This window comes from Hippocampus zosterae, chromosome 2 (assembly GCF_025434085.1).
Source record: "Hippocampus zosterae strain Florida chromosome 2, ASM2543408v3, whole genome shotgun sequence".
NCBI lineage: Eukaryota > Metazoa > Chordata > Actinopteri > Syngnathiformes > Syngnathidae > Hippocampus > Hippocampus zosterae.
In genome coordinates this window covers 11515248-11540744 of record NC_067452.1, presented here as the reverse complement: position 1 = coordinate 11540744, position 25497 = coordinate 11515248, and the positions used below count along the sequence as shown (strand labels likewise).

At 43.2% G+C, this 25497-nt stretch overlaps 1 protein-coding gene and 1 long non-coding RNA gene across 6 annotated transcripts in view; both read right to left on the bottom strand.

Annotated features, from left to right (window-relative positions):
- The window catches only part of zbtb46 (zinc finger and BTB domain containing 46), a 102927-nt gene that overhangs the window by 61500 nt on the left and 15930 nt on the right, over positions 1 to 25497 (bottom strand). For 2 of the 5 annotated variants that reach the window (XM_052056450.1, XM_052056440.1), the window contains 2 exons: positions 10608 to 10828; positions 9568 to 10501 (listed from right to left, as the gene is read on the bottom strand). In XM_052056450.1, coding sequence (XP_051912410.1) covers positions 9568 to 10501; positions 10608 to 10793 — 1120 coding nt within the window. In that variant the 5' untranslated portion in view covers positions 10794 to 10828. Of the gene's footprint in view, positions 1 to 9567; positions 10502 to 10607; positions 10829 to 20625; positions 22807 to 25497 lie in introns of those variants that run through there. The other 3 variants (XM_052056420.1, XM_052056430.1, XM_052056460.1) reach the window with 3 other exon arrangements.
- On the bottom strand, positions 1713 to 9561 carry LOC127595407 (uncharacterized). The gene is made up of 2 exons (XR_007961265.1): positions 4867 to 9561; positions 1713 to 4504 (listed from the first exon to the last, which is right to left on the bottom strand). It is a non-coding gene; the product is annotated as an uncharacterized LOC127595407 (long non-coding RNA).

The following is a 25497-nucleotide window of genomic DNA, read 5'->3' as shown; positions in this document are numbered from 1 at the left end:
GCTGTCAGTTTAGTTTTTATTGGCATTAATTTAAATGAATTTTAACTGGATTAAAATTTTTCTCGCGAGATTAACGCGGCTCATGTCACAAGTGGATGTTACGTTGCTCTATAAATACACCAGAACAAAACAACAAGCGCGCTGCAGAAGTCCACGCCCATGTCTGTTTTGCCAGCCACGGCAGCATGAGACACCGAAAACGGATACTTAAAGAGTTTATGAATGGAAAGTTTACTTTTAAAAAGTTGCCCGATTGCTCCACTGACAAGACCAAAGTTATCTGTTCTTCTCTCTCTCTCTGTATCATACAGGTATAAGGTGTATGCCACTGACACGATTGCTACTTGTTTGGAACTATTTTGTGTGGAAGGTTACAGTGTTCTGCGTCCATGTAAAAAGAGCGGGTGGAGCTTCTCTGTGTTTGTCGGACAGTGGTAGCGACCTAGTGAAAATAAAACGTCTCCAGTGTTGTCATCGAACCAAGTGTAATCATTCGAAATGAGGTCTCCACAAAAACTGTAGAGAGACTTACGCACAAGAAGGACCAACACAATCAACATAGCCTGACTGTGTAAGGGGGAGTGACCACCCCCCCCCCCCACCCACACCGTTCAGAATGGTTTGCCCCAGCAGCACGGGGGAAGTGCGTGCGCTTTTTTGTACGGCGGGCAGTTTGGAATACAGCGGCACATAATGAACGCTGGTGTCCGGTGTCTCGTTATTCTTCAACAAACATACAGAAACAGACTGCTGTGTTCAAAGTAAACTTGAGAAAAACGAAGTATGCAACCATGGTTTAAATCTACTATAGGCTGAGTACTAGTTTACCTTAGATGTGCACTTTATAATGTTATATTGCTCTGTTTTGATTTTATTTAAAAAGCTGTTAAAGCAGCTGTTGTGTGACAAAACATTGTTTTCACTGTTGTTGATGGATAGTAATATTGTGTGAGAGATTATGTGTGAATAACTGCTCCAAGTGAAATATGTTCATGTAAAATTGAAAATCGAAATTATTATTTCAGTAAATATTTGCCTTTGGCACATAGAAAACTGATTCATGATTCCATGTTGATGAGAGCATTAAAATGGAGGAAAATAGGACAAAAAATGTAAAAGGAAATTCAGAAACGATAAAAAATGTGTGAGTAATCACGATTAATTTTTTAGTCCATTTGAGTTAATTCTGACAGTTGCATTTTTAATTAGATTAAATATTTTAATCGTTTGACAGCTCTAATGTCAAACGATTATATATATAATATATATATATATATATATATATATATATATATATATATATAGAGGCGGCCCGGTAGTCCAGTGGTTAGCACGTCGGCTCCACAGTGCAGAGGTACCGGGTTCGATTCCAGCTCCGGCCTCCCTGTGTGGAGTTTGCATGTTCTCCCCGGGCCTGCGTGGGTTTTCTCCGGGTGCCCCGGTTTCCTCCCACATTCCAAAAACATGCGTGGCAGGCTGATTAAACACTCTAAATTGTCCCTAGGTGTGAGTGTGAGTGCGAATGGTTGTTCGTTTCTGTGTGCCCTGCGATTGGCTGGCAACCGATTCAGGGTGTCCCCCGCCTACTGCCCGAAGACAGCTGGGATAGGCTCCAGCACCCCCCGCGACCCTAGTGAGGATCAAGCGGCTCGGAAGATGAATATATATATATATATATATATATATATATAGAGAGAGAGAGAGAGAGAGAGAGAGAGAGAGAGAGAGAGAGAGAGAGAGAGAGGGAGAGAGAGAGAGAGAGAGACTTACAGTATTGATACGGCTTGACGTTCTCCTTGCAACCCCAAGACGACGCACTGTTTAATCGACTATCAATTTGATCAAAGAATCGACCACATGTCATTGTTAGTTCTACCGACTATTACTACACCTTGGGACAAATTTTTATTTCATTCATAAAGTTACCATGTCTTCAACTAGTAAATTATAAAATAACTAAGACTGTTTCATAATATTTTTCATAGCGATTAGCCTTTAGATCTAATGACTAACTTCAAGTACTTGCCTCAGACTCGTGCCTGCCATTGTATTTCTCTTTTGTGTTTTGTGCATACACACACACAATCATTCTCCAGATGATTTGAAAGAAAAATACGACTGGCATTCCCATTTCTTAAATGTAGTAACTACTAAACTCACTTGTATTCTTTGGCGTTTGACTCAGCATGACTTAGATTTGCTATTGGTTTTACTGCTTGGTGCTTTCTACCGCCTTATTACTTATTACTTGTTACTGATTCGTCTTACTGTTTATTGTATATGTTAAATCGCTCCATGTACAGCACTTTGTATGCAGCGATGGCTGTTTGAAAGTGCTCTATAAATACTGTTGACTTGACTTGACTTGACTTGACTTGACTTGACTTGACTTGACTACACCGGTGTTTTTTTTCGCTACCATCTCTATCCATCATCCACGCGCTTTTTCAGCGTGCAGACTAAAATAGCAACCCGCATGTGCACATAATGTTTCATATTCCACCCCCCCCCCCACCACTTAATAAAAACAAAACAAAACTAAAGTAGAATAGAAGAAAAACACTCACGCACCACACCACAAACACACGTACAGGCATAGTGAAATCACATTGATCACACAGGGGATCACATTTATGGGAAACTATTTTTCGTGCCATACAAATGATCCCATGGAAATAACACGCTCGAAACGATCATTACCGTGAAATCCTCAGGCCTGCGCTTGCTACTTGTATTTTTTGTAGGGCCCAACCGATGAATCGGACATATGAAAATAATAAATAATCATTATCGGATAGAGTTTTGCCAGTTTGCCTATTGTGCGGTTTTACGGCAAATGTGTAAACATGGAAAGGTCACTTAAGACCAATTGTTGTGGCTCAATTTGCCCTATTTTGTTATTTTAGATGAAAGCAATATCATACTTAAGTGATATTGTTGGGAAATAATTGAATTTGTGTATTTCTCTTTTCTGTTTTTCTCAAATTGAGGTTAATTGACTACCGTATTTTCACGACTATAAGGCGCCATTAAAAGTCTTATATTTTCTCCAAAATGGACAGGACGCCTTATGGTGCGGAGCGTCCTTTATATGCGCTGAGTTCCAAAATCTGACTGCCAGCCGACACGCTGTTTATATGGAGAAAGGCGGAAGTGACTGTGGCCAGGCATGCGGGAAAGAAGTCAGCCAATCAGGGAAGGGTGGGCGTGTATATATACACATATGGAGAGGGAGAGAGAGAGAGAGAGAGAGAGAGAGAGAGAGAGAGAGATAGAGAGAGAGAGAGAGAGAGAGAGAGAGAGAGAGAGAGAGAGGACAGGCAAGCTGGGGAGCAGTCCACGGTGAAGGGTGGGCGTGTAAGTGGACGCTAAAGGGACGCCGCAAGCCAGTACCAACACTTGTATAGAGTGTGGCAATGTGCATTGTTGCAAAACAACTCCGGTTTTGGTTTCTAAGAACCCCTGAAAATAAATTCGACAAAGAGACACGCCTACGAAGCTCAGTTCAAACTTAAAGCCACCGGTTATGCTTTTGGCATGCGTGCCCATCTCACAGCAGCAGTGAAAAACCAAGTCAAGCAAATGAACTCTGAGCTTGCCGTTATTCCCGGAGGCTTGACTAAAGAACTCCAACCGCTGGACATTGGCATCAACCGGGCGTTCAAAGTAAAGTTGCGAACGGCTTGGGAACAATGGATGGCTGGCAAACACAACTTTACAAAGAGTGAGAGGCAGCGCTTGGCGAGTTACGCCACAATACGCAACAACGAGTTTTTGATGGATTACGGTACTTGCACAATTGTTCAATTCTTTCTACACACGCACACGCTGCCACCATGTTTCGCTCTGTTCTTTACTTTCAAATGTGGGAAAGCTTCACACGAGAGAAATGTTGACTTTGCTGTTACTGCTCCTTTCCGCTCGGCAATGCGTAGCAACTCACACTTTAGCATGTGATGCGTTCAGTGACAACTGGGATGTGCAGTCCTCTGCTTCTGATACAGAGAATGAGGACTTTGATGGATTTCTGGGAGGTGATTGATCGAAAAACGTGAGAACATTGTACGATGGCTAAATAAAATACACCCGAACTCAGTTCTGCTTTCGTTGCCTTTTTAGAAACATGTTTTTAGCTTGTATCTGTATGTCTTGGCATGCTACCGTATGCTTCAAGCTAACGTGTTAGCGTGGGCGCAAGCATGCTGTATGTTTAAGCTGGCGTATGTTTTACCACTGTAAAACTGCGCCCGTTGGTACAGTGCGGTCTGTATATGTGTAAAATACAGAAATGTCACCCATTAATGAGACTGCGCCCAACCGTACGGTGCGTCGAATAGTCGTGAAAATACGGTGTTTAAAAAGTAAACAGAACAGATAAGTTACAATCAGCGACTCAACGTTTACTCGATGCTTCAGTATTTTTTTTCACTAAATCCTGTTTCGATCTACTCAAATTATTTAGAGGACTACCACCTTATACTATTAGCGACTAATTCACATTCACCTTCCGAGCTGCTTGATCCTCACTAGGGTCGCGGGGGGTGCTGGAGCCTAGCTGTCTTCGGGCAGTAGGCGGGGGACACCCTGAATCGGTTGCCAGCCAACCGCAGGGCACACAGAAACGAACAACCATTCGCACTCACACTCACACCTAGGGACAATTTAGAGTGTTCAATCAGCCTGCCACGCATGTTTTTGGAATGTGGGAGGAAACCCGGAGAAAACCCACACAGGCCCGGGGAGAACATGCAAACTCCACACAGGGAGGCCGAAGCTGGAATCGAACCCGGTACCTCTGCACTGTGAAGCCGACGTGCTAACCACTGGACTACCGGGCTGCCCTATTACCGACTAATATGACTCAACATTAACAGTATTCTTATTTGAGTGTAATTTTGGCTCCTCTGCCCAACTCTGCTCTACAGTAACACTGGTAAAACAATTAGCATAGATTCTGCTTGGTCACAAATGTCATTATGGTGGATTGGTATATTGGAATTTCAATGGTTCAGTCAACAAACGTGTAATGGAAGCTAAAGCTTTGGAGCTCACCAAAGTCATTCACAACTCCAGAAATTGAACAAAAAGAAGACGAGACAATCAATTGGCATGTCTTACCTCCTAATTTGGATTTTTCATTTTCTTTGACAGGTTTCTGTCTTTATGATGTTAATACAAAAGAAAATGTCACTGACAAGATATTGTTTGCAAAACATGTGACTCAAAGTGAAACTCGGTCCCATTTATATTTATGTTTATTTTTTTTAAGTCTTAAAAGAGATTGTACTCCGACGGTCCACTGTACTTTCTTTGCAGTTCTGTGTTGAATGTAGTAGCTTAAAATAGAGCTATACATGACTTTCTAATTCCCTGGATGTCCATATGTCCTTTACATCTGATTCGGATCTCCTGCAGGTGCCAAAATCCTTTACTTACAGAGACTTAAGACTTAAGTGGGCATAAGCCTAAACAGATCTTGTGTATTTTTGACCGTCACTCAGTATAAGCTGACAACCACTTTTGTTCCGGTGAAGATTTTGTTTCTCCCTTTTAGTGTTCACTGGCTTGACATGACAGAACAGAAGAAAGCTCTGACATCAAATCACCCCCCGCCCCCTCTCCACCCCCAGTGAAGGGTCTATGTGCTCCTCAAACAATAATGACCTCACAAAACCTGTTCAGGGAAGAAAAAAAAACTCTCAACACTCTCCGAGCACAAAGAAAGAATAACCTAACTGTCCGTGGTTCTACGCAAAGCCTGTTTGGGTGGTGGCCATGCTGTGGTGGCCCTATATATTCATAACATGATGCGTTTCAATGACTATTTCATATTTAGTGTCTTTATATTGTATTATTAAAGCCTTTTAGAAAATATTATATCTGTGTACAGTGGCACCTCTACTTACGTCTCTTCATGCGAAATTTTCAAGTTACGAAACGTCTCAACAGGAAAATATTGCTTCTTGTTATAAAGGACATTACAAGATAAAAAAGGTAAAAATACAGCATGGACTACTACTCGCAGCTCAGAGTTTCCTCAACCCAACATATTTCTAGCTGCTCTGCCATTGGCTGTTACCGAGCATCATCATGGCATCTCATTGGCTTAGAGGGACTTATACTGTATGTGTCTACGAGTATAGCTAGATCAACAGATAGATGTGTCTATGCAGCATCCTCATCATTTGCCCTTCGGGATATGAGGCGTCCCGATTTTCGTAAATGTAGATCACCCAGAAAAAGTGTTCACGTGTCCTTGGATCGTTTTTTTACAAAAAAGGGAGAAAACACTTCTGATAGGGAACATGAACTAAAGAGGGCAAAAAACTATGACTTAAAACCACCACTTTCCGGGCATCGCTCCTCGTCCTTTCCGGAGGTGCATCCACGGCGGATCCACGGACCACAGCGTGTTAGCCGGCCTGGCTAGGTCAGTTGATGTTCATCGCGGCAGCGATGTAGCCGGCGTTGGCTTCGGACTATTCGACATTCTTTCGCTTGCTGGGAGGGGTTTTCTTGTCCAGGAAATCCTGTGTACCCTCGGCCCGTCTCAGCAGGATGGGGTGCAGAGCTTTCAGCCGCTCTGCCCCCAAACTCTGGAACTCACTCCCACCCGACATCCGAAATATTGATTCTCTTCCCACATTCAAATCACATGTCAAAACCCACCTATTTAAAATCGCATACTCAGTTTAAATTCATCTCTCCTTTTATTATTTATAATTTTATCAGTTTTTTAATTCTTTTTTTTAATGTAAGGTGTCTTTGAGTGTTTTGAAAGGTGCTTATAAAATGAAATGTATTGTTATTATTATTTTTATTCCTTACTCAATTATTTTTTTTCAAATTATGCACAATGTCATTTATTGTGCAATGATCTAATTGTAACATGTATTTGTTACATATTTTGATGCATTTTTATGCTTGAGGAAAAATTTATGTCTGAATTTGGGGGTTTTTGGAACGAATTAGGGCATTTACATGGAAAACGCGTTTCTGATTACAAAAATTTCTGTTTAAAAATGTTCTTCAAGAACCAATTAATTTCATAAGTAGAGGTACCACTCTTACTTACTTTTCTCATTCTAGAGAGACGATGCACAAGAGAGAGAGAGAGAAAGAGAGAGAGAATTTCCATTCATTCCAATGGGTAAAGATGACTGAAGATTTGAGTGTTTTGAGTTACGAGCGTGGCCACAGAAATACAAAGCTCATATTTCAAGTCGATAGAAATGCCAAAAATTTCAAATTTTTGTCCGATTGTGTCACACAAAGTCCAATCATTCTTTCAAACCACCAATGTTTTTTGAAAGCAACGCAACTTCTACCTGTACTCCTGTACTGTACTGAATGGTCCTATCTAGCTGACAGAAACTTTTGTATCAGCCTTGGCTGCTCTGAGTCACGCACTGCTCCCCTGTCATGTGGTGTTCCACAGGGCTCAATTCTGGGGCCTCTGCTGTTCTCTCTGTATCTGCTCCCATTGGGTTGCATCTTAAGGAAACATGGTATTCCCTTCCACTGCTATGCAGATGACTGCCAGTTCTATGTCCCACTGAGCAAGAAAGATGCCACTCCTATCCTGTCTGGAAGAAATCAAAACCTGTTTGGCACAAAATGTCTTGAAATTCAACGAAAACAAGACAGAGGTGATATTGTTTGGTCCCAGTGGCCCTTGTACATACCACCCTGTAGACTTGGGCCCCCTGTCTCCTTATCTGAAATCAACGGTCTCAAACGTGGGCCTTAAACTGGACAGTGATTTCAAACTCGATCGACAAATTGGTGCCGTTGTTAAATCCAGCTTCTTTCACCTTAAGACAGCTGGCCAAAAAAAACCTCTCCTCTCACAAGAACACTTTGAGACAGTAATTCATGCCTTTGTCACATCCCAGCTCGATTACTGCAATGCCCTTTACTTTGGAGTCAGCCTGCTTGCTTACTTTATCTGCTTGGCTGGAGTCAGCCAATCCTCCATTAAGCACCTTCAGCTGGTCCAGAATGCCGCTGCTCGCCTCTTGACTGGTACTCGTAAGAGGGAGCACATAACTCCTACTCTGGCATCCCTTCACTGGCTCCCCATTCATTTTAGTTATTTTGAAGATCCTCCTCTTTGTTTTCAAATCTCTGAATAATCTCGCGCCACCTTACCTCTCTGAGCTCATCCGCCCCTACACACAAACTCACTCACAGACATGCTGGAACAACAACCCCAATGTGTTCCCACAAGATTGGAAGCATAAAAATTAAAACCTGCCCCCAATAAGTCATTGATTGGTAAGTAATATGTATCTCAAGACGAAATGAAAGTGGAGGAACGATATTACTGAGGACAAAAAAAAAATCCTCTCCTCTACTCCTATACTTTTATTTTCTCTCGCATTACCCAACACTCTCTTCAATATGTCTACCTTTTTTTGTCTGCACGCCCTTTCCAGAGGTCCTTCCCTAAATCCCGCAGAGAGGGGGTGGAGCTTAGGATAGTGAGGACGCACTGGTAATCCGTGCAGTGACCCAGGTCAATTCAATTATCCTGTTTTCTTTAGCTGTGCGACGTGTGTGCCCATTTCACAGCCAACTCCCTTAATGCGCCCAGGATTAGCTTCTCTTACTTTTAATGATCTTACTATCGACGCCTTGGGCCCACAGCGCACTTAAACCCCCACCAATACGCGCGCACACACACACACACACACACACACACACACACACACACACAGCCAGGTGTTTGTGATTAATTTGTTTTTGTGCAAAGAAATTCATTAAGTATTGTGAATGTAGAGAGGCTTCCTAAAATGGAAATATGTATTTGAACGTGAGATTAGGTTTTGCTTCTTGATGCGGGTGAATGAGTGTGTTTGTATTACATAAACAAGAGCAAGAAGAGGATTGGATCATCTATCTGCATTTAACCCCGTTTCACCTCACACCTTCAAGATTTGAGATAACCATCTTAGTCCCAACATGTTTGTGTGGAAGCAAGCTAATCTCAAACCCTGAAGAAAAAAAGAGGTCATACTCAGCGAGTAAACACCACAACATACTTTGCATGCCATGCACACAGTGACTGACATTTTCTCAAGATGAACTGTGAATGGAATTTCTTTTAAAAGACAAATTAAATTCCGAAATTCCCACCAAAAATGAATGAAATCATCTGGAAGATAGGTTGCTAACATTCACCAAAGTAATTGTTCACATTTTTATCCTGATGTGAAGCATCAATTCCAACCTGACGAAGCATTTTGACATTTTTTTTCACATTCCAATTTATAGAATCAAGTATTTGCCTTGTGTCCACTTTCAACTCATCACACCCTGAGGTTTTGAAGGTGTGATTTGTCTCCCACACATTTAAAAATACATTTTAAGTTGAGTTAAGAGCAGTGCGGTTCCAGTTTAGCAGCTCTTTAGACCTGCCTCGGTGACCGAGATCATCATCCTAATTGACTACACAATGTAAAACGGTTCCCTGTCATGACACGAAAATGCAAACGCGAACATGTTTTGTTCAAGGAACATCAAAAGTGATCCCCGGTTGTTCTGCCGGGTCAAGTCATAACATACCTGGGAGATCCTGTCCATTGTAGTTCCAGCCAGCCACAGCGAGCATGGATGGAAGAGGAGATGCAGGCCTGCTGTCCCTGTTCCTCTCCCTTTCCCGGTCTCCTTCCCAGTTCCTCTCAGCCTGCTGGGTTATATGTCTGACTGTGTCCTTGTTCTTCCTGTTCTTCCTCCGTCCCGATCCTGATATAGGCTGCCAGGATCCATCTCCCCCTGCATTTGGGCCGCCTAGCGCCTGATGCCGTTGGCTCTGGGCCGCCTCCATGGGGGTGTCCCGGGGATGCGAGGAAGAGGCAGGGGACACCTGCTCCTCTTTGACGCTAACAGGCCTGTAGTCATGCGGCCAAGCAGGCTGGGAGTCATGACAAGTTTCTTCCTGGCTCTCGTGGCTCTTGGGGGGTTCTTGGTCCTCCTTGCCATAAGTGCTACCTCCCTCGTGGCAGCTGGCGATGGCAGAGTCCCCAGAGGAGTTGGCGGGGCTGGTACGGCGTGCCAGCCAGGGGGAAGTGCTGCGACCAGACATGATGGAGGCGAGGGCTTCGGAGGCCATTCCGACTATCCCACCTCCTCCTAAGCCCACTCTGGTTACTCCCCCTGCTCCCAGTATGCCAACTCCGCCTCCGCCGCCTCCACCGCCTCCACCGCCACTTCCGATGCCGGCTGTGACGACGGCTCCCATTTCAAAGTCGGCCAGTTCGTCGGCCATTTCGGAGCGGATGCTGATGTCGAGGGCGGCCTTGATGAAGCTGTGGCATGCTTGGACAATGTCTGTCATTTGCAGGTAGCTGGCCGCCGACATGACCTCAATGACGTTTTTGCTTGTTAGGGCGAGGTGAGCGGAGTACATAAAGTCGAGGATGGCTTTGAAGCCCGTCGCCGTCACAATGTCCAGGTGAGTGACTGTAGTTTGAAGGTGAGGCTCTGAACCTTTTTTAACCTGAGGCAGAAAGAATTAGGGGTATTTATTTACATCGTCGAGACATCGTGGAGCAACATAAAAGTCGCTCCCTTGTCACGACTTCAGCGAGAGTATCGAAGCTCACCTGGCAGTAAAGAGTCTTGAAGTAGCGGGAGGAGCCCAGGAGGACGTTCTTGTGGGCCTTGAAGATCTTTCCATCCACAATGACACAGGCGTCACAGAGGATACCGTGCTGCCGCTGCTCGTTGAGCTCTCGGAGGAGCTGACGGTAGTGAGAGGAGATCTCCATGTCCTCCTTCCTGTTGTTCATCTGGGTAGCTGAACAAAAGCCTCTTTTCCAAAATCCTGAGAGAAGAAGAAATGCATTCGTGTAAAATTCTGCTGTTCTCCTTCACACTGCATTATTGTGACTCATAATGGTCATGAGAAACAACATTTCTCAATTTGGTCACTTAATGGTGTCATAAAATGGGTTTTCTCTGAGCTAGCCTATGAGCAAAAACATAGATAATTCTAACAATAAAAAAATGAGAAGGTTTTGCTAAAAAGTGTTCGGAGGGTGATAAATCCAGACCAAATGTGACTAAAATCGAAAAAAATACGATCTGCAACTTCGGCGAGTGACCCTCGCATGAATATAAAGTCAATGCAACAAAAAAATTAAACTCCTGGTGATCTTATTGAGTAAAAATTTTTTGAGGCGCCACATATATTGTTCTGCATTGTGCTTTTATTGCATCGCAAAATGTGTGGTTGGGACTGTCAAGGAAGAGGCGGATTGCCATGGCCGCTACAGCTACATAATAACAACACAAAGACAGGAAACGAGGTGGGGGGGAGATAGTCTGGATGTTTGACAGATTATAGGCTCGGCTCATTGACTGCACTCAGGTATTGCGTTGACAGAGATTCTCCATGGTTCGCTTTTTCAGCCTCAGACACATGTAAAATTAGAAGTATCGTCAGGTATTATTGCGAAACACTTGCACGAAATGTACGTACTTCATTGGTACGGCTTGGCGGCGGCTACAACATGGCATTCGCCTACAACATGGCATTTTTGACTGTCCGTAACTTCTGCTACGTTTCTAAGTCGCTCACTCGCAATTCAAATTTCGAATTGCAGCAAAGCGGTGGGCCAATTGGTCACCACTCATGAAAAGTAGTGGCAGGACACCGCACACTACACCACAGTTCGGCGGTGTTAATTCCCTTCTCTGTGTGTAATGGGTTCATTCATACAGTACCGGTACTTATGTACATGTCAAACTTTTAGAAAGATACAATACCTCAAAATGTTACTGTAATCATACCTTGTGAGATGCTCCACTTAATAGACCTTGTGCTAAATCCAAAAATTATGACATGCGCTCACGTACTACCAGCACATGGTCTGCCGTCCATCTTCTAAAGCAGTCATTTATGAAAGCTCGCATGTCATCTCCTGAATTAAACATTTATCGGTAAATAGTGTGCACTTACATTGCATTTTATCTACACCATATGAAAGCGCTTTGCAAAGCCTCAAGTCTCACCCATTCACACACACATTTGGAAGGCTGCTGCCACGTAAGGTGCTGCCAGCTCCACCAGGAGCAAATTAAGGTACAAAGTCTTGCTCACGGTCACGAGGTTTGAGGATCAGACCCACAACATTTTTAGGAGACACCCACTTCGCCACTCAGCCATATTTTCAGAAGTGAGAGGTGGTTGAAAGTAGAGCTGCACAATTCTGGCCAAAATGATAACCACAATTATTTTGATCAATAATGTGTTCACTATTATCAGGAATAATCAGAATGTTTCATCATTTAAAGGAAAACATCTGTATCTTTTTACCTCAACTTTGATACAATCAAATCTGTAATACACTTTCAGTGCAGAATAATATGTGAAAATGAATGGATTATCGTTTTTGAATAAAATATAGAATAATCATATTTATCCAAGGATTAATTCTTTTTTCAAGGTTCAACTGAATAAATATTCATGGATCTGACCTGTTATTTAGGCAACGTATTGAAGCCGTGACCATGCACCCCCCCCCCCCCCCCCCATCCCTGGTAGTTGGCTGACCAATGGTTGTGAAAGTGCTGATGAGAGAGAGAGGTGAGATATCCAGCAGAGCTCACATTTTAACCCGACGGAAAACCCGCAAAGCCTACCCGACTCTAGTCCAGGGCGGCCCACGGCCAGCATTGCGGGGCCTCTCCCCACCGGTGCCATCGCGTCCCGGCCGCCTCGGAACCTTATCCTTAGTTGCGGGAAACCCAACTTTCTAACCCCCGTCGGTGGGGCAAGGTGAGTTCAATGTAAATATCAGTCAATTAGGATAATGCAATCGTGGCAGCCAAAATTGTGATCACGATTAAAATTCGCTTCATTGCGCAGCCCTAGTTAAGAGCCACGCATAGTACATGCTGTCCCTCCGCGATATTTCAAGATTATTAAATGCAAGAAAAGGTAATGTGAAAGTTTTCGTTTGGAATTTAAAGCTCCGGCAGCACAATGGTGTACATGATGCGGCCTGTTGCGCAGATGGGGCGGGTTTAATACCCGTTAATGCCCCAATATCGGTCCCAAACACGAATTTAAAAGAATTGCATCATCAAATTTGAAGTGCTTCGGCAGACGTTGCCAAATAAGATAAGATAAGATATCCTTTATTGGTCCCACACTGGGGAAATTTAAAGCCTCCAGCAGAAGTCGGACCAAAATTCGCAGCAACTCGGGAATTAAATAAACTGGACATTGTTTCAATTCTACTCCAAGGAGAGGAAGTATATTTAGCAAAAGAAAGACACACCAGGCTAAGGATCACTCAAAAGGGAATGCGACATAAAGACGATGACATCAATAGAAGCCACATCTCAACCGCTGCAGTTTGATGTCTAAAAACGGCCCGGCAATAAATACACGGAAATATCTGAGTTTAAACACTCCCTGACAGGTTGATTTGAGTGTGTGTGTTGGGGAGAAAAGGTTTGTGTAGTGTGTGTGTGTGTGTGTGTGTGTGTGTGTGTGTGTGTTTGCGTGTGCGCGTGCGTGTGCGTGTGCGTGTGATAGCTCATTAGACGTGACAGCTACATTACAACATGTTCAAGAAAGAGTTGAGAAGGAGGGAAAAAAAGCACATTTCGGGCACACCACCAACACTCACCACAAGCGTGAAATTTAGCATGAAATCAATAAAGAAGGCCTCGCTTTCAGCACAAGACAAAAGCTCTCTTGAACTTTCACCTCGAAGCTTCTGCTCTTGCAGTCAGGGTAATGGACGTGCATCTCCTCAGATGACGACAAAGTAAAAACCCATTCATGACAATCTGAAGAGCGACATGTGCATGCATAAATAAACATACAGATGAGAATTTTTGGATTGCGTTTACGATTGTTGATCTATTATACCGTTGTTTGTTGTTGTTGGGTTTTTTTCACAAAAGGCATTTCAAGTTTGAACACAAAGAGATGCAGGTGATAACAAAATCTTGAGGGAAGGTGGAAATTGACAAAGGCAGAGGTGCACGTCGTCGCTCGATCGAAACATTCAAGGAGATGGCGGGAAAACAAGGCCAAACAAGCCCAAACACGCACCCTCAAACATGAACACGGAACACTTAAGCAGTGCATTAGCAGCTGCTTTCCCGCTCTCGTCTGGACAAGGACTAAATCGCGGGGACGCCCAACGTTGCCAAACGCAGCGGTGATTTGTTTTGGGAACGCCACAGCTGTCAGGTCTCATGGGCCGCTCTGAGAGATGACAGCTCGCCTGGGCCAAGGTGACAGCAACGTTTGCTCCGGGGCCGGCACACTTCAGGTCATGTTTAGCAAAGCTCTGCTCAACCTGATGGCTTGTAGGATCACATAAATCCTCAATGTCTCCCACGTCTGCTCGGACAAGCGAATATCCTGTGAGCAGCATTGGACGAGGGCGCGGAGGAGGAAAGGGGGGGAGCGTTTGATTGATTTTCTGCTAATTCTTCATCTTTTCTTGGGCTTCGTGTTCATTTGAATCAGCGAAGAGTGAGAAATGCGCGTTTCATAAGGCAACTTGATATAGGTTTTTTTTTTGTGTGTGTTTTTCTTCCGGCTGCCGCATTGCTGAGAAAAAATCTATTGCTGCTCTAACCTTGAGATATTCTTTTACTTCTGTGTTGTGGCATGATGGAAACATCGAGAGTCTTCTCCAATCATCTTTGCAGACAAACGGAGGTGCTTGAAAGACACAGCCTCCTTTCTCTTGCTTCTCAGGGCCACTTGCATTCAACGTTGAAAACCAGCCTATTTCTATTAGATAGAAATGCTCAATTGCCACACACACTCAACACTAGAAAGGTCCTTCATTCATGTAAATGCCCCGGTATTTTTTTTTCCTCTAACTATAAAAACACAGGGTCAATCTCTAACAAACATGTCTTAAAGGAAAAATCACAATATGGACCAACGTGTCTAGCCTTCAATCCATTTCACAAATCAAGATGAATGTATCATATTCTTAAATCGCCACCAGACTGACGAGCAACATGTTGACACAACAGCAAGGAGAAAGCAAGACAGCAAATCACGTGCATTAAAAATGACATGACCGACACGCTGTTTTGAGTGGATATAAGAGGCATTTTTATTCGAATCAGACAGCAAAGAACTGCATGAAAGCGTTTCTCGATGCACTTTCACGCTTCCGACTTACTTCTCGAAGATGCGACATTTCTCATGAGCTTAGGAAGAAGAGACTGCGACGCGCTGCCAGGACAGGGCGCCAAGCGAGGACGAGATGATATATCAACTTGTCCTCAATTGCGTTATCATGGCGATCATCAGATCGATCCTGATGAAATGGGCGAACAAGCGGTGCTAACCTGGCATGAGAGGGCCTTCTGAGAGTGATGTTTATAGAGTTGTGGCTAACAACACCAACACCGGACTTAGTCTAGTATACACAAAGCAATTTGGCTGTTTTGGTCTCGATTTTGGACCAAGTTCGACAAATGCCAGACTATTTGAGAAGATTATCCTACAGGATTGACAGGTGGTCTGAGGCGTGTTAAGAATGAATTTATCCCAATAATCAAATCCAGAATGGTTCGAAACCTGTTCAATGTTTCGGACCAAAAATCTTCAAGGTGTGTGGAGAAACCAACAATTCCCCAACTTTATTTGACTCTGAATGGTGAGGTGGAACCAAACGTAGCCAACTTACTGTCGTAAGTGGGTTGCCAATGCGGCAAGAATTATTTTCCAGTGTAAGTCACTTTTCTGCACTTTTCACTTTCGACCCCTTCGGTAATACTCAGGAAACATCGGCACGAGGTAGCCTGCAAAAATTAGGCCTTCTTTAAAAAAAAAAAGAAAAAAAGGGGAAAAAAAGCATACCAAATAATTCTGTTCACAGAGCCCAAAAGTCAAGTGCAACTCAGAAATGGAGGACCAGATCGTGTAGCTTGTGAAGCCCAAAAGTGTTTCTTTTACATCCAAAGTGTGCCAAGTCCACCATCATTTCCGCTTGACGTGCCCTCTTCAATGTAAGCATCTTGTGTTTCCAGGGTGTTGCTTTATCTGCTTCTTCATTTTTTGTGAGATCATATTAAAAAGGCAAGATTTCTGTCTTTGAGCTCTACATTCCAGATCTGTGGTGGGACAGGTCTGCGTGTGATAGTTGGTGTTGAGATTATATGACGAGTAACTACTGGTTACTCTAAAATGGTTCAATGATTTTGTTGTTTACGATGATACTAGTGCAGCATGTTATACCGGAGACAAATTCCTTGTGTGTTCTACATACTTGGCCAATAAAGATGATTCTGATTCTGATTTTGATTCTGATATTGGAGCGTACCACACGCAGTATGAGCAACATTGTTAAATGTCGGCTTTTTATCTTCATGTCACAGAGTAAAAATCCTTTGAGATTTGAAAAATTCTCACGTGTGTAAAAGGCATAAGAAAAACGTTTTTGTTTTTCCAAGATGGCAAGTAGGCAGCCGTCGGCAAATGCTCTTCAAGAACCTTGCTTATTTGTTGTGTTTTTGTCTTTTGTTTTGTCACGTTGTTTGTGGTTTCATCGTGTGGACCTGATATGGACTGTTTTCAGCGTTTTTTGGCCACGACATTCGTCAAAGGAGAAGTATCTGTGCTTGGTGATTGCGCCTTCTCGGCAGCACGCCTGTACCAGCACGGATTTTGATTGGGAGGAATGCCGGCGCCATTGACTGTCGGTGCTGGACAGACCTGGGGCGCTTGTGTTTTTTGCGTCAGTAATGGGCAGCATTTTTCACAAGCCCGTTTTGTTCAGTGGATATGTCGGCGCCGCTGTTGGACAGTCGGCGTTGGTGCAGCTGGATGGATGGCTGCTAAAGTTGAGGATGAGGAGAGAGGGGCGTCGGTGCAATCTAATCTAACCTAATCTAACGAATTATAACTTTTTTTTCCAACTTGTGTCCTGGATTGTACAGGATGCAGGAATACAAACAAAATACGACATTCTGTGAACATCAAAAATGCATTAAAGGTTGCCTTGACGAAAACAAACAAACTGAAAAAAGAATCATGATGGGGAAAGAAATGAAGCACGCAAGGGAGGAAAATGTTTGCTTAATCACACATTGGTCCAAAAGACGGAGTACGTAGTTAATCAGAAAGGAGGAAGTTTTTAAAGAGTGCATTTTGACCTCTAAAATCTGCGCGCGCCTAATTAGCTTGTTTCTTTTCAGCATGTTCAATTCCCTCCAGTCACTTTTCCAAAACGAGCAATCCCAAATCTCTCCAGTGTTTTTCCTCAACTTCTTTCCTTGGAAATCTGCTTGATATATGAACTACATCCATCCTTCCATGAATTTTCTACAGAAGACACAAGAAGGCTGACATTTGGTTTTGTTTCGGTGAAGCTGCCACCAGAGATCCGAGGCTCTGTCATTCTTCTGACTCCAAATGAAAAGTGACTGTCGTCATTCAGCCCTGCCCGATCAAGACCCGCACGGGCATGCACACGTACAAACACACGATCGAGGGCCCCCTTGCTCGGAAGTCACACATACACACATTGCTCCTGTCCTCAAACAAATAAGCGCACGCAAGAGCTAAAATGCACACGCTTAGCTGAGCCTTCGTGGCGCTTTGTGTCGGTCACATCACAGCAAAGTCACTTGAGGCACCGGCCAGACGACTAAAGTGATGAGACGTGTGATGGAGTGAGAGGACGGGGCTTCTTCCTCCTTGTGCTTGTTTCTCTATTCAATTTGTCGCTCCGAGCCGGTCCACTGCTTCCTTGACCCGAGACCAATACAAACGACCTTCTGGACCAAACACGGAGACAAACTTTATTTATGTGAGGTTTGCCTTGACTCGCTTCCTTTACAAAAGTCGATAAAACACTCTATAAAAGTCACGTTTGCATTGTATCGATATTGATGTTACCCAATTTAAAATCAACTGAAAAGTAGTGGATTTTGATTGAATATTAAAAGCAGGAAAAACATCATCGTGCCCAATTTAAATAAAACAAATAATAAAAGCAAAGATTTGGTCAATGTAAGTAGGTTATGGGCTATTTTTAGTTAAGATCTCTCCAAATCCTATTTTCCCATTGAAATGAATGGAAATGCCGCTAATCTGTTCCAGCATCCCAAAAGAATAAAAAATACCAAGTTTGCGGTGTGCTATTTTTTTAACAAAGGTGTTATTCCATAATATTGTACTTTATAACAACATCCCATAATCACCTCATTAAATATTAAAAGGATTAAACACTTTTATCACAGTGGACGTCTGTACAACATAGACGTCTCAGCTCCTCACAGAAAATAATGAATATATTACTGTGAGTACTGTTATCTTGAAAGTCTAAATGCTTTGCTGCTGTGTTCAAATGTCAGTTGCCTCAAAAGGGTTATATATGCGTTTTTGAATATACATTCAAATTAGCATTACGCTAGAAGACTCAAGGTTAAGCTATGTGTTTTAAAAGTTTTATGTTTACTTATACAATAAAGTTTAACTTCTGGGAGAGGCAAAGTGGAGAAAAGTTGCAAGCTGCATCCACTGCCGCCATGCAGCGCTCTTTTCTCAAGTTTGCGCTTGCAAGTCAGAGCAGAAAGAAAAAAAAACAGCTGAATAACACGTATGTTGAAAAACTCTAACATCGAGTCACTTATAGCAATAATTATTTTAATAGAGTCATACTGTAGGTGAATATATATCCCAATTGTATTGTGCCCCCTGCAAGCTATGGCATCCTTAGCAATTGACGATATTGCGTGAAGGGTGAAAACACAAGTGCCAGGAGGAACATTGCTGTGCAGGTCATGTCACCTATGTCAACACTGCTGTCTATGCAATTTAATACATTTTGACAATATGGGTCTTTTCAGTAAGTAGTGACACGTTATCCTTTAGTGGCTAGTATGCTGCACAGAAAATTGCCACCCTCAACTAATCACGCCGCATACAACTTGCACTCGTCTGCTCAGCAAATGTCACAGTTCTGTGCATTGCTTGATAAAAAGGCTTCAGAGGAGTGAACAAGGGAGACAAAACAGAGTTGCAGCTCTTGTGACTGGTTGGAGTCAGACTCTGTTTCAGAGCTCCATATAGCTGAGATGAATGGGCAGATATTACGGTATCAATGAACGATCATAACATGTCATAAGTCATTGGTTATTTCAGCAATCGGTCAGCAATTGGAAAAGCAGATGAGTTTGGTGTTCATGAATAATACCATGAAACAAACAGAAAGTTTATTCTTTATTTGTTTGCTTTTGTTGATGAATATTGTAGTTTTGTTTTGTTTTTGTTTTTTGTCACAGCAATAGTGGGCAAATGGGGCCCTTTGATTGAAACATTGATTGAACAGATAGAAACAGATCTATCTGTTTGAAATGTTCCATTCAAGGTAGTTACACTGTGCGTACAGTAAACAGTATACTTATGCGGGATAGTCTTCTGTCGGTGATCACTGTTTTTAAATACCATGAATTTGTAAAAAAAATAAATGTTTGTTTTTTTTCCACTCATGTGCATATGAACTGGTTGGGTTTGGTACCTCAAAGAAGGTTACGAACCACTGAAATAGACTATGTAGAAAATGCACAAATTCACAATGATTTAGTTCATGACAGTGTGAATTACATGTCAGAAAGCAAGCAAAAAATGGACTCTTTTTTTTCCAAAGTAAAAGCAGATATTGTCTCAAGTATTTTTGATTACCGGTAAATACAAAGGTAATCAGTCTGCTTTCGTGGACAACTACAGAAATCTGAGAATATTTACTGTTGAGAAGCTGAAATCAGAATTATTGTTGATTATGATATTCAATTAACAGTCTAATAAATGATTACTTGTTGTGCCTCTAAAAGATCTGGAAATTGATCGTGTCAGCCCTAGCTAGAACTATTCTAAAATGTTTAAGCATGTATTTTGAGGTTCAGAACATGTTATTTAATAATTGATTTGGATCCTAGTTCCCCCGTGACAGCCATTGGTTAGTTTTGTGTCAGGCAAAATAAAGAGAACTAAATTTACCTTTAAAACAACAACCTCACTGGCTGTTTTATTTGTCATGCTTCATAAATTCCCACCATAGTCGAAAATGGCTCCTCGCTGCTACACTCAGTCTTCCTTCACGGCATGAGGGCAGTGAAAGGTGACCATGAAAAGCAAGCATGGAAGCAGAGCTGGACAAGAGGGATCCAATGAAAGAAGGAAAGAGTAGGTGAGGTGAAAAGAGATGAGCGATAGACAGCGAGTGAATGACAGGAAAGAAGAGGAAAATGACTCAGGCAGCAATATTTTTAAACAGCTTTGCTTCCACTCAACGAGGCATCAAGGCCATTATCCCGAGGTTAATCCCCAATCCGACGGAGCTGGCAGCCTTTCGGGACAAGCCAGCGTGTTCGCCCATCAACAAGGCAGGAAACGAAAATAACACGCACGCACAGAACCAGTGATAGACAGGTAGACCAGCTACATAAAAAAAAAAATCATTTAGAATTTATTCTTAGCGTCTCCATTTTCTTTACATTCTGCACTCTTTTATCTCCTCTGGCTTCATCTTTGCGGCGGCTCTTTATATCTCACTATTTTACATATTCTAAATATCAAGTCAGCACACTCTTTTTTTCCACATATACAGCCTCCATCTATGCACCTACCCGTCCCATCAGCTTTCAGCATGCTGTATTTTCCACCTCCACCTCTCTTTCCCTCCGTCTTTCAGTCCGTCCGTCTGCGCGCCGGCTGGCCGCCCTCCAAGGAGCCAAGGTGGAGGAGAGAGGGATCGTCGTGTCATGTGGAGAGGCACCAAAGAGGATCCAGGAGGCTTAGAGAGACTTAATGCTACTTCCTTCATCCACCCTCGTTCCCTTCCATTCCTACCCGCACCGGAAAAGTCAGGCCAACAACCTTCACAGACGCCTCGGACGGTCACCCCTCAAACTGTGGAGGTTCACGGTCTGTGATGGAATTAGCCTCCGGTCTTGTGCCTGTCTTATGACATCACCATACCGGTCGCCATCTCGTCTTCTCACCTCCAGCCGCGCGAGGTGTTAAGCCCTGGGGATCACCTTGAAATCCAGTCGTAGTAAAGACCGACTAGGATCATCCCAAAGTGACAGTTTCTGTTTGGCTCCCCAAGCCCGCGGGTGACCCCACAACACCAGTCAGTGACAGCGATTGCATATACGTCACCGGATTGAGCTCTGTTTGCACATTGTCCCGTCTTGTCTCTTGTCATGTTCACTCAAAATGGCAGTCTGTCAAAATTCTCACTCTGGGAGGAATTGCCACGCCAAGCCGAGTACAACAAACCAAGAGTTTGGAATCGGATGAAGGGATTCTTATTTTGCGGGAATGTTTTTGTGAGTTCAGTTACAGAAAACCTGATCCAAAGTTGCCTTGAAATTAGAGTGAAACAGTATAACTTCATTATTTCTCAACATATCCTTTCAACCCTTTCATTTCGTCTGCTAGTCCTTCTCTGATTGGCTGACAAGGTTCCATTTAAAATATCAACCAATAAGCTTGTATGGGCAAATTTGAGGGGTCTTCAAATTTAGGTTTAAATATTTCAGACATTTGCAAGCCACTTTTACTTTGGAAAAGAATGATCGACATATTTCCAACATTGCGGTTTTTCATCTTTCTTCATTCTGGTTCCCATTAACCGCAAAAACTCAGGCTCTATCTAAAAAGCAATCCATAATCAAAATTATGATTTAAATTAGCATTTGTGGCAGCTCTAGCGCAAAAGTAAGATTATTTGAACAGACGTATGGGCAGTAGGTCATGTAGTTTAGTGTTCAAATGTGTATGCGTGAATATTTTTCATTGATTATTAGTTATAGAGGTGTTCATAATTCCACAAAGATGTTGGCCTCTTGTCACCTAGCTACTCAATTTGTAAGTGTGTGTGTGTGTGTGTGTGTGTGTGTGTGTGTGTGTGTGTGTGTGCGTGTGTGTGTGTGTGTGTGTGTGTGTGTGTGTGCGTGTATATGTGTGTGTGGGGGGGTGTGCGTGCACGCGTCGTTTCTGGGCTATCTTCCTCTCCAAGCCCACTCGGCCTCCCATGGTAACAACCTGATGGACGACCCGGGGCTTAGCCTAAATTTTCTCTCTATTAAAAGCTGCGAATTGCAAATAATAAAACATCTCATGACTACAGTTTGGGAAGCCAAATGAAAAGGTGCAGGAGGAGGTGTGGATGATTGGGGCCCTAAGACAAAAGAGGGGTTATAAAGGAAGGCAGAGGGCAGGATGGGGCGAGTGAGTGGGAGTGGAGGATGTGACAGGCAAAGCAGGGAGGATGGAGCAGTTCAAGGGGACACAACAGATAACAAGACACGGAGCCTTTGTTTGAGACTTGCTACCATGAGCTTAGCCAGCAGCCAGGCTTCACCACTTATGTAAACAGAGGTGGAAAAACAAAAATGAAAAAATACGGATTTTGCCTCGCATCTACTTCCGAACAAAGACATAATTAGACAGCATATGGTCAGATCCATACATTTTGGGACATGGACGCACTTGTGCGGCCCGGTAGTCCAGTGGTTATCACGTCGGCTTCACAGTGCAGAGGTACCGGGTTCGATTCCAGCTCCGGCCTCCCTGTGTGGAGTTTGCATGTTCTCCCCGGGCCTGCGTGGGTTTTCTCCGGGTGCTCCGGTTTCCTCCCACATTCCAAAAATATGCGTGGCAGGCTGATTGAACACTCTAAATTGTCCCTAGGTGTGAGTGTGAGCGTGGATGGTTGTTTGTCTCTGTGTGCCCTGCGATTGGCTGGCAACCGATTCAGGGTGTCCCCCGCCTACTGCCCGAAGACAGCTGGGATAGGTTCCAGCACCCCCCGCGACCCTAGTGAGGATCAAGCGGCTTGGAAGATGAATGAATGAATGAATGAATGAATGAATGGACGCACTTGTCATCTTTTTGCTGTAAACACCACCGCGATGGATTTCAATTGAACCCGCAGACTTCCACATTTATTTTGAGTGTTGACATCAAAATTGGGTGATCGGTGTACGAATTCCAGCTGTTTGCAGAAATGCCTTCTATTTTTGAAGGGAGCAAGATAATAGGATAAATGAACAAAAATGAATCAAACTTTGCTGCGATTGGCTGGCCACCGGTTCAGGGTGTCCCCCGCCTACTGCCCGAAGATGGCTGGGATAGGTTCCAGCATCCCCCACGACCCTTGTGAGGATAAAGCGGATCAGAAAATGGATGGACGGATGGATGAATCAAACTTTGACGTTTTTACCTCCGCCCTCCCCCAAATCCTTTGCAGTCAATTACGGCCTAAGGTGCCGCACTTCATCCCCAATCATGCTCTGGCAGGCCTCAACCGAAACTGTTTTGTTGTTGCTTGGGGAAATTTCCCTACAATGTCATCTTCAGCACTTGAAAGTAATGCTTGGTCAGATTCAGGTCAGGTAATTGATTTGGACAACAATGCATAACATTGCAATTCTTTTCTTTTGGTTGTATGGCGTTTGTCCATTACACTGTGAAGTCCCGTCCAATAAATTCTGAAATATTTGGGTCAAAATGACCAGATAATCAGATTGTCTGAAATACTTCAGAATTGATCCTGCCTATTTGTCAGCAGTCATATCTAAGACTGGAAACTAGTGGTTCGGCATCACCGTTTAGGAGTTCAAATTGGCATTTTGCACCTCAAACAAACAAAATTGAAACTAAAAACTGTTACGAATATTAAAACAGGTATAAGATATAAAATAATCAGAGTGACCGCCGCCACTGAGGGCTTTAGTTTTCCCTGCGCTCCCTCCGAGATGGTCTCGAGTGGCGGGGGGCTTGGCTCAACTGATCGAGAAACTGATCATCTCATGTATGAGGCTGTCTTAACGCCAAACTGATGCGTATTATAACAGACGTCCGTATGAAGTGTAGATGGTAAATTGCAATGTGCAATTCACATTAGTCCTCGCGGCAATGAGCCGCTAATTATATGTCAGCCAGCTTGCAACATCACTGGCTCAGCACAGGGCCGTAGCTAGTCATTTTGGGCCCAAAATAATCATAGACAAACACCCCACCCCACCATGTCAATACCACCACCCACAAATATATTAGTTCCATTTAGACAAAAAGTGAGTTCTGTGATTTAAGTCAATGTGTTCTACTTTTGAAATAGTCAGCAATTGATGATGTCTGAAATTATTCTACTAATATTTATCACAAAAGATTTTTATTTCTCATCTACTAAATGCCCACAAAGTCTGGGGAAATAGGATATTGGAGGGGTCGCCTCGTTCACCAGACCTTTCTCCTCTTGAATTTTTTTTCTGATGGATGTTCAAGGAAAAAGTATACGCCCTGAATATTTAAGATTTAACCCATTTCATCCCACCGGTCACATTTGTAAAGGACAACAATGATTTAATTTACAGGGCTCTAAAGTGTGTTATTACTGATTACTTAAAGGGGCTACCAATGACACCTGATTTTGACTTTTAGATGTCTGGGAAAAATTGGGATTATATGGGTTAAACCACTATTTTGTCAGTTATGTATTCTTTAATAAAACCCCTGCTTGCTTCAGGTCCCTAGGACATTCGCAAATGTTCAAAATTTCTTGGCGACAATGAAAACTATTTGCCAACAGCTTTTGCAACCTTGAACGAACCCCAGTGAAAAACCACCATTCACTATGTTGGCAAATACTCATATGCACCCATTGAGTTACCAACTTAAGGGAACCCGCTTCATTGGCAGCAATGCATACCCACCTGGCCATGGAACAGCTGAATCGACAACTCTTTTACACCCTTCAAAAACGGTGCCTCCCGTTTTTGAAGGGTGTCCATCCATCCATCCATTTTCTGATCCGCTTGTCCTCACAAGGGTCCCAGCCGTCTTCGGGCAGTAGGCACGGAATACCCTGAACTGGTTGCCAGCCAATCGCAGGGCACACAGAGACATACAACTTAGGGTGTCCCATTAACCTGCCATGCATGTTTTTGGAATGTGGGAAGAAACCAGAGTACCCGAAGAAAACCCAGGCAGGCACAGGCAGAACTCAACACAGAAAGGTCAGAGCCAGAAACGAACCCTGCAAGTCTGCACTGAGGCTCACCAGTCCACCACCGAGCCACCCCGGGACATTTACAAATTGTTGTAATTCCCACACCTTCACTTGATTTAAGGTAAATGCAGTCGAAACTCGTTTCAACCTTATGATTTCACCCCTATAAACGTTCACATTTAAAGTCCCAATTTCACGTGATTCGTTTTCCATTTGTTGTTGTTTTGCTGACAACAAACACATTTATTTTGTAAACTTCCTTTTGGCGACCAGTATTTTCCCACAAAATAATGAAAAGGCTGTCATTACAATGAACCGTGAGAAGCTAAATGCCACCGTGAGCTTACTTATGAACAAAATCTACGGCGAGGGATATCAACGTCACGTACTTCCAGAGACACGACACAGTCCTGAGCACATGGTCCGGAACATGTCTGGTAAACGGAAGCAAATCTCGCTGTCTGTGTAGGCTGAAATTGTC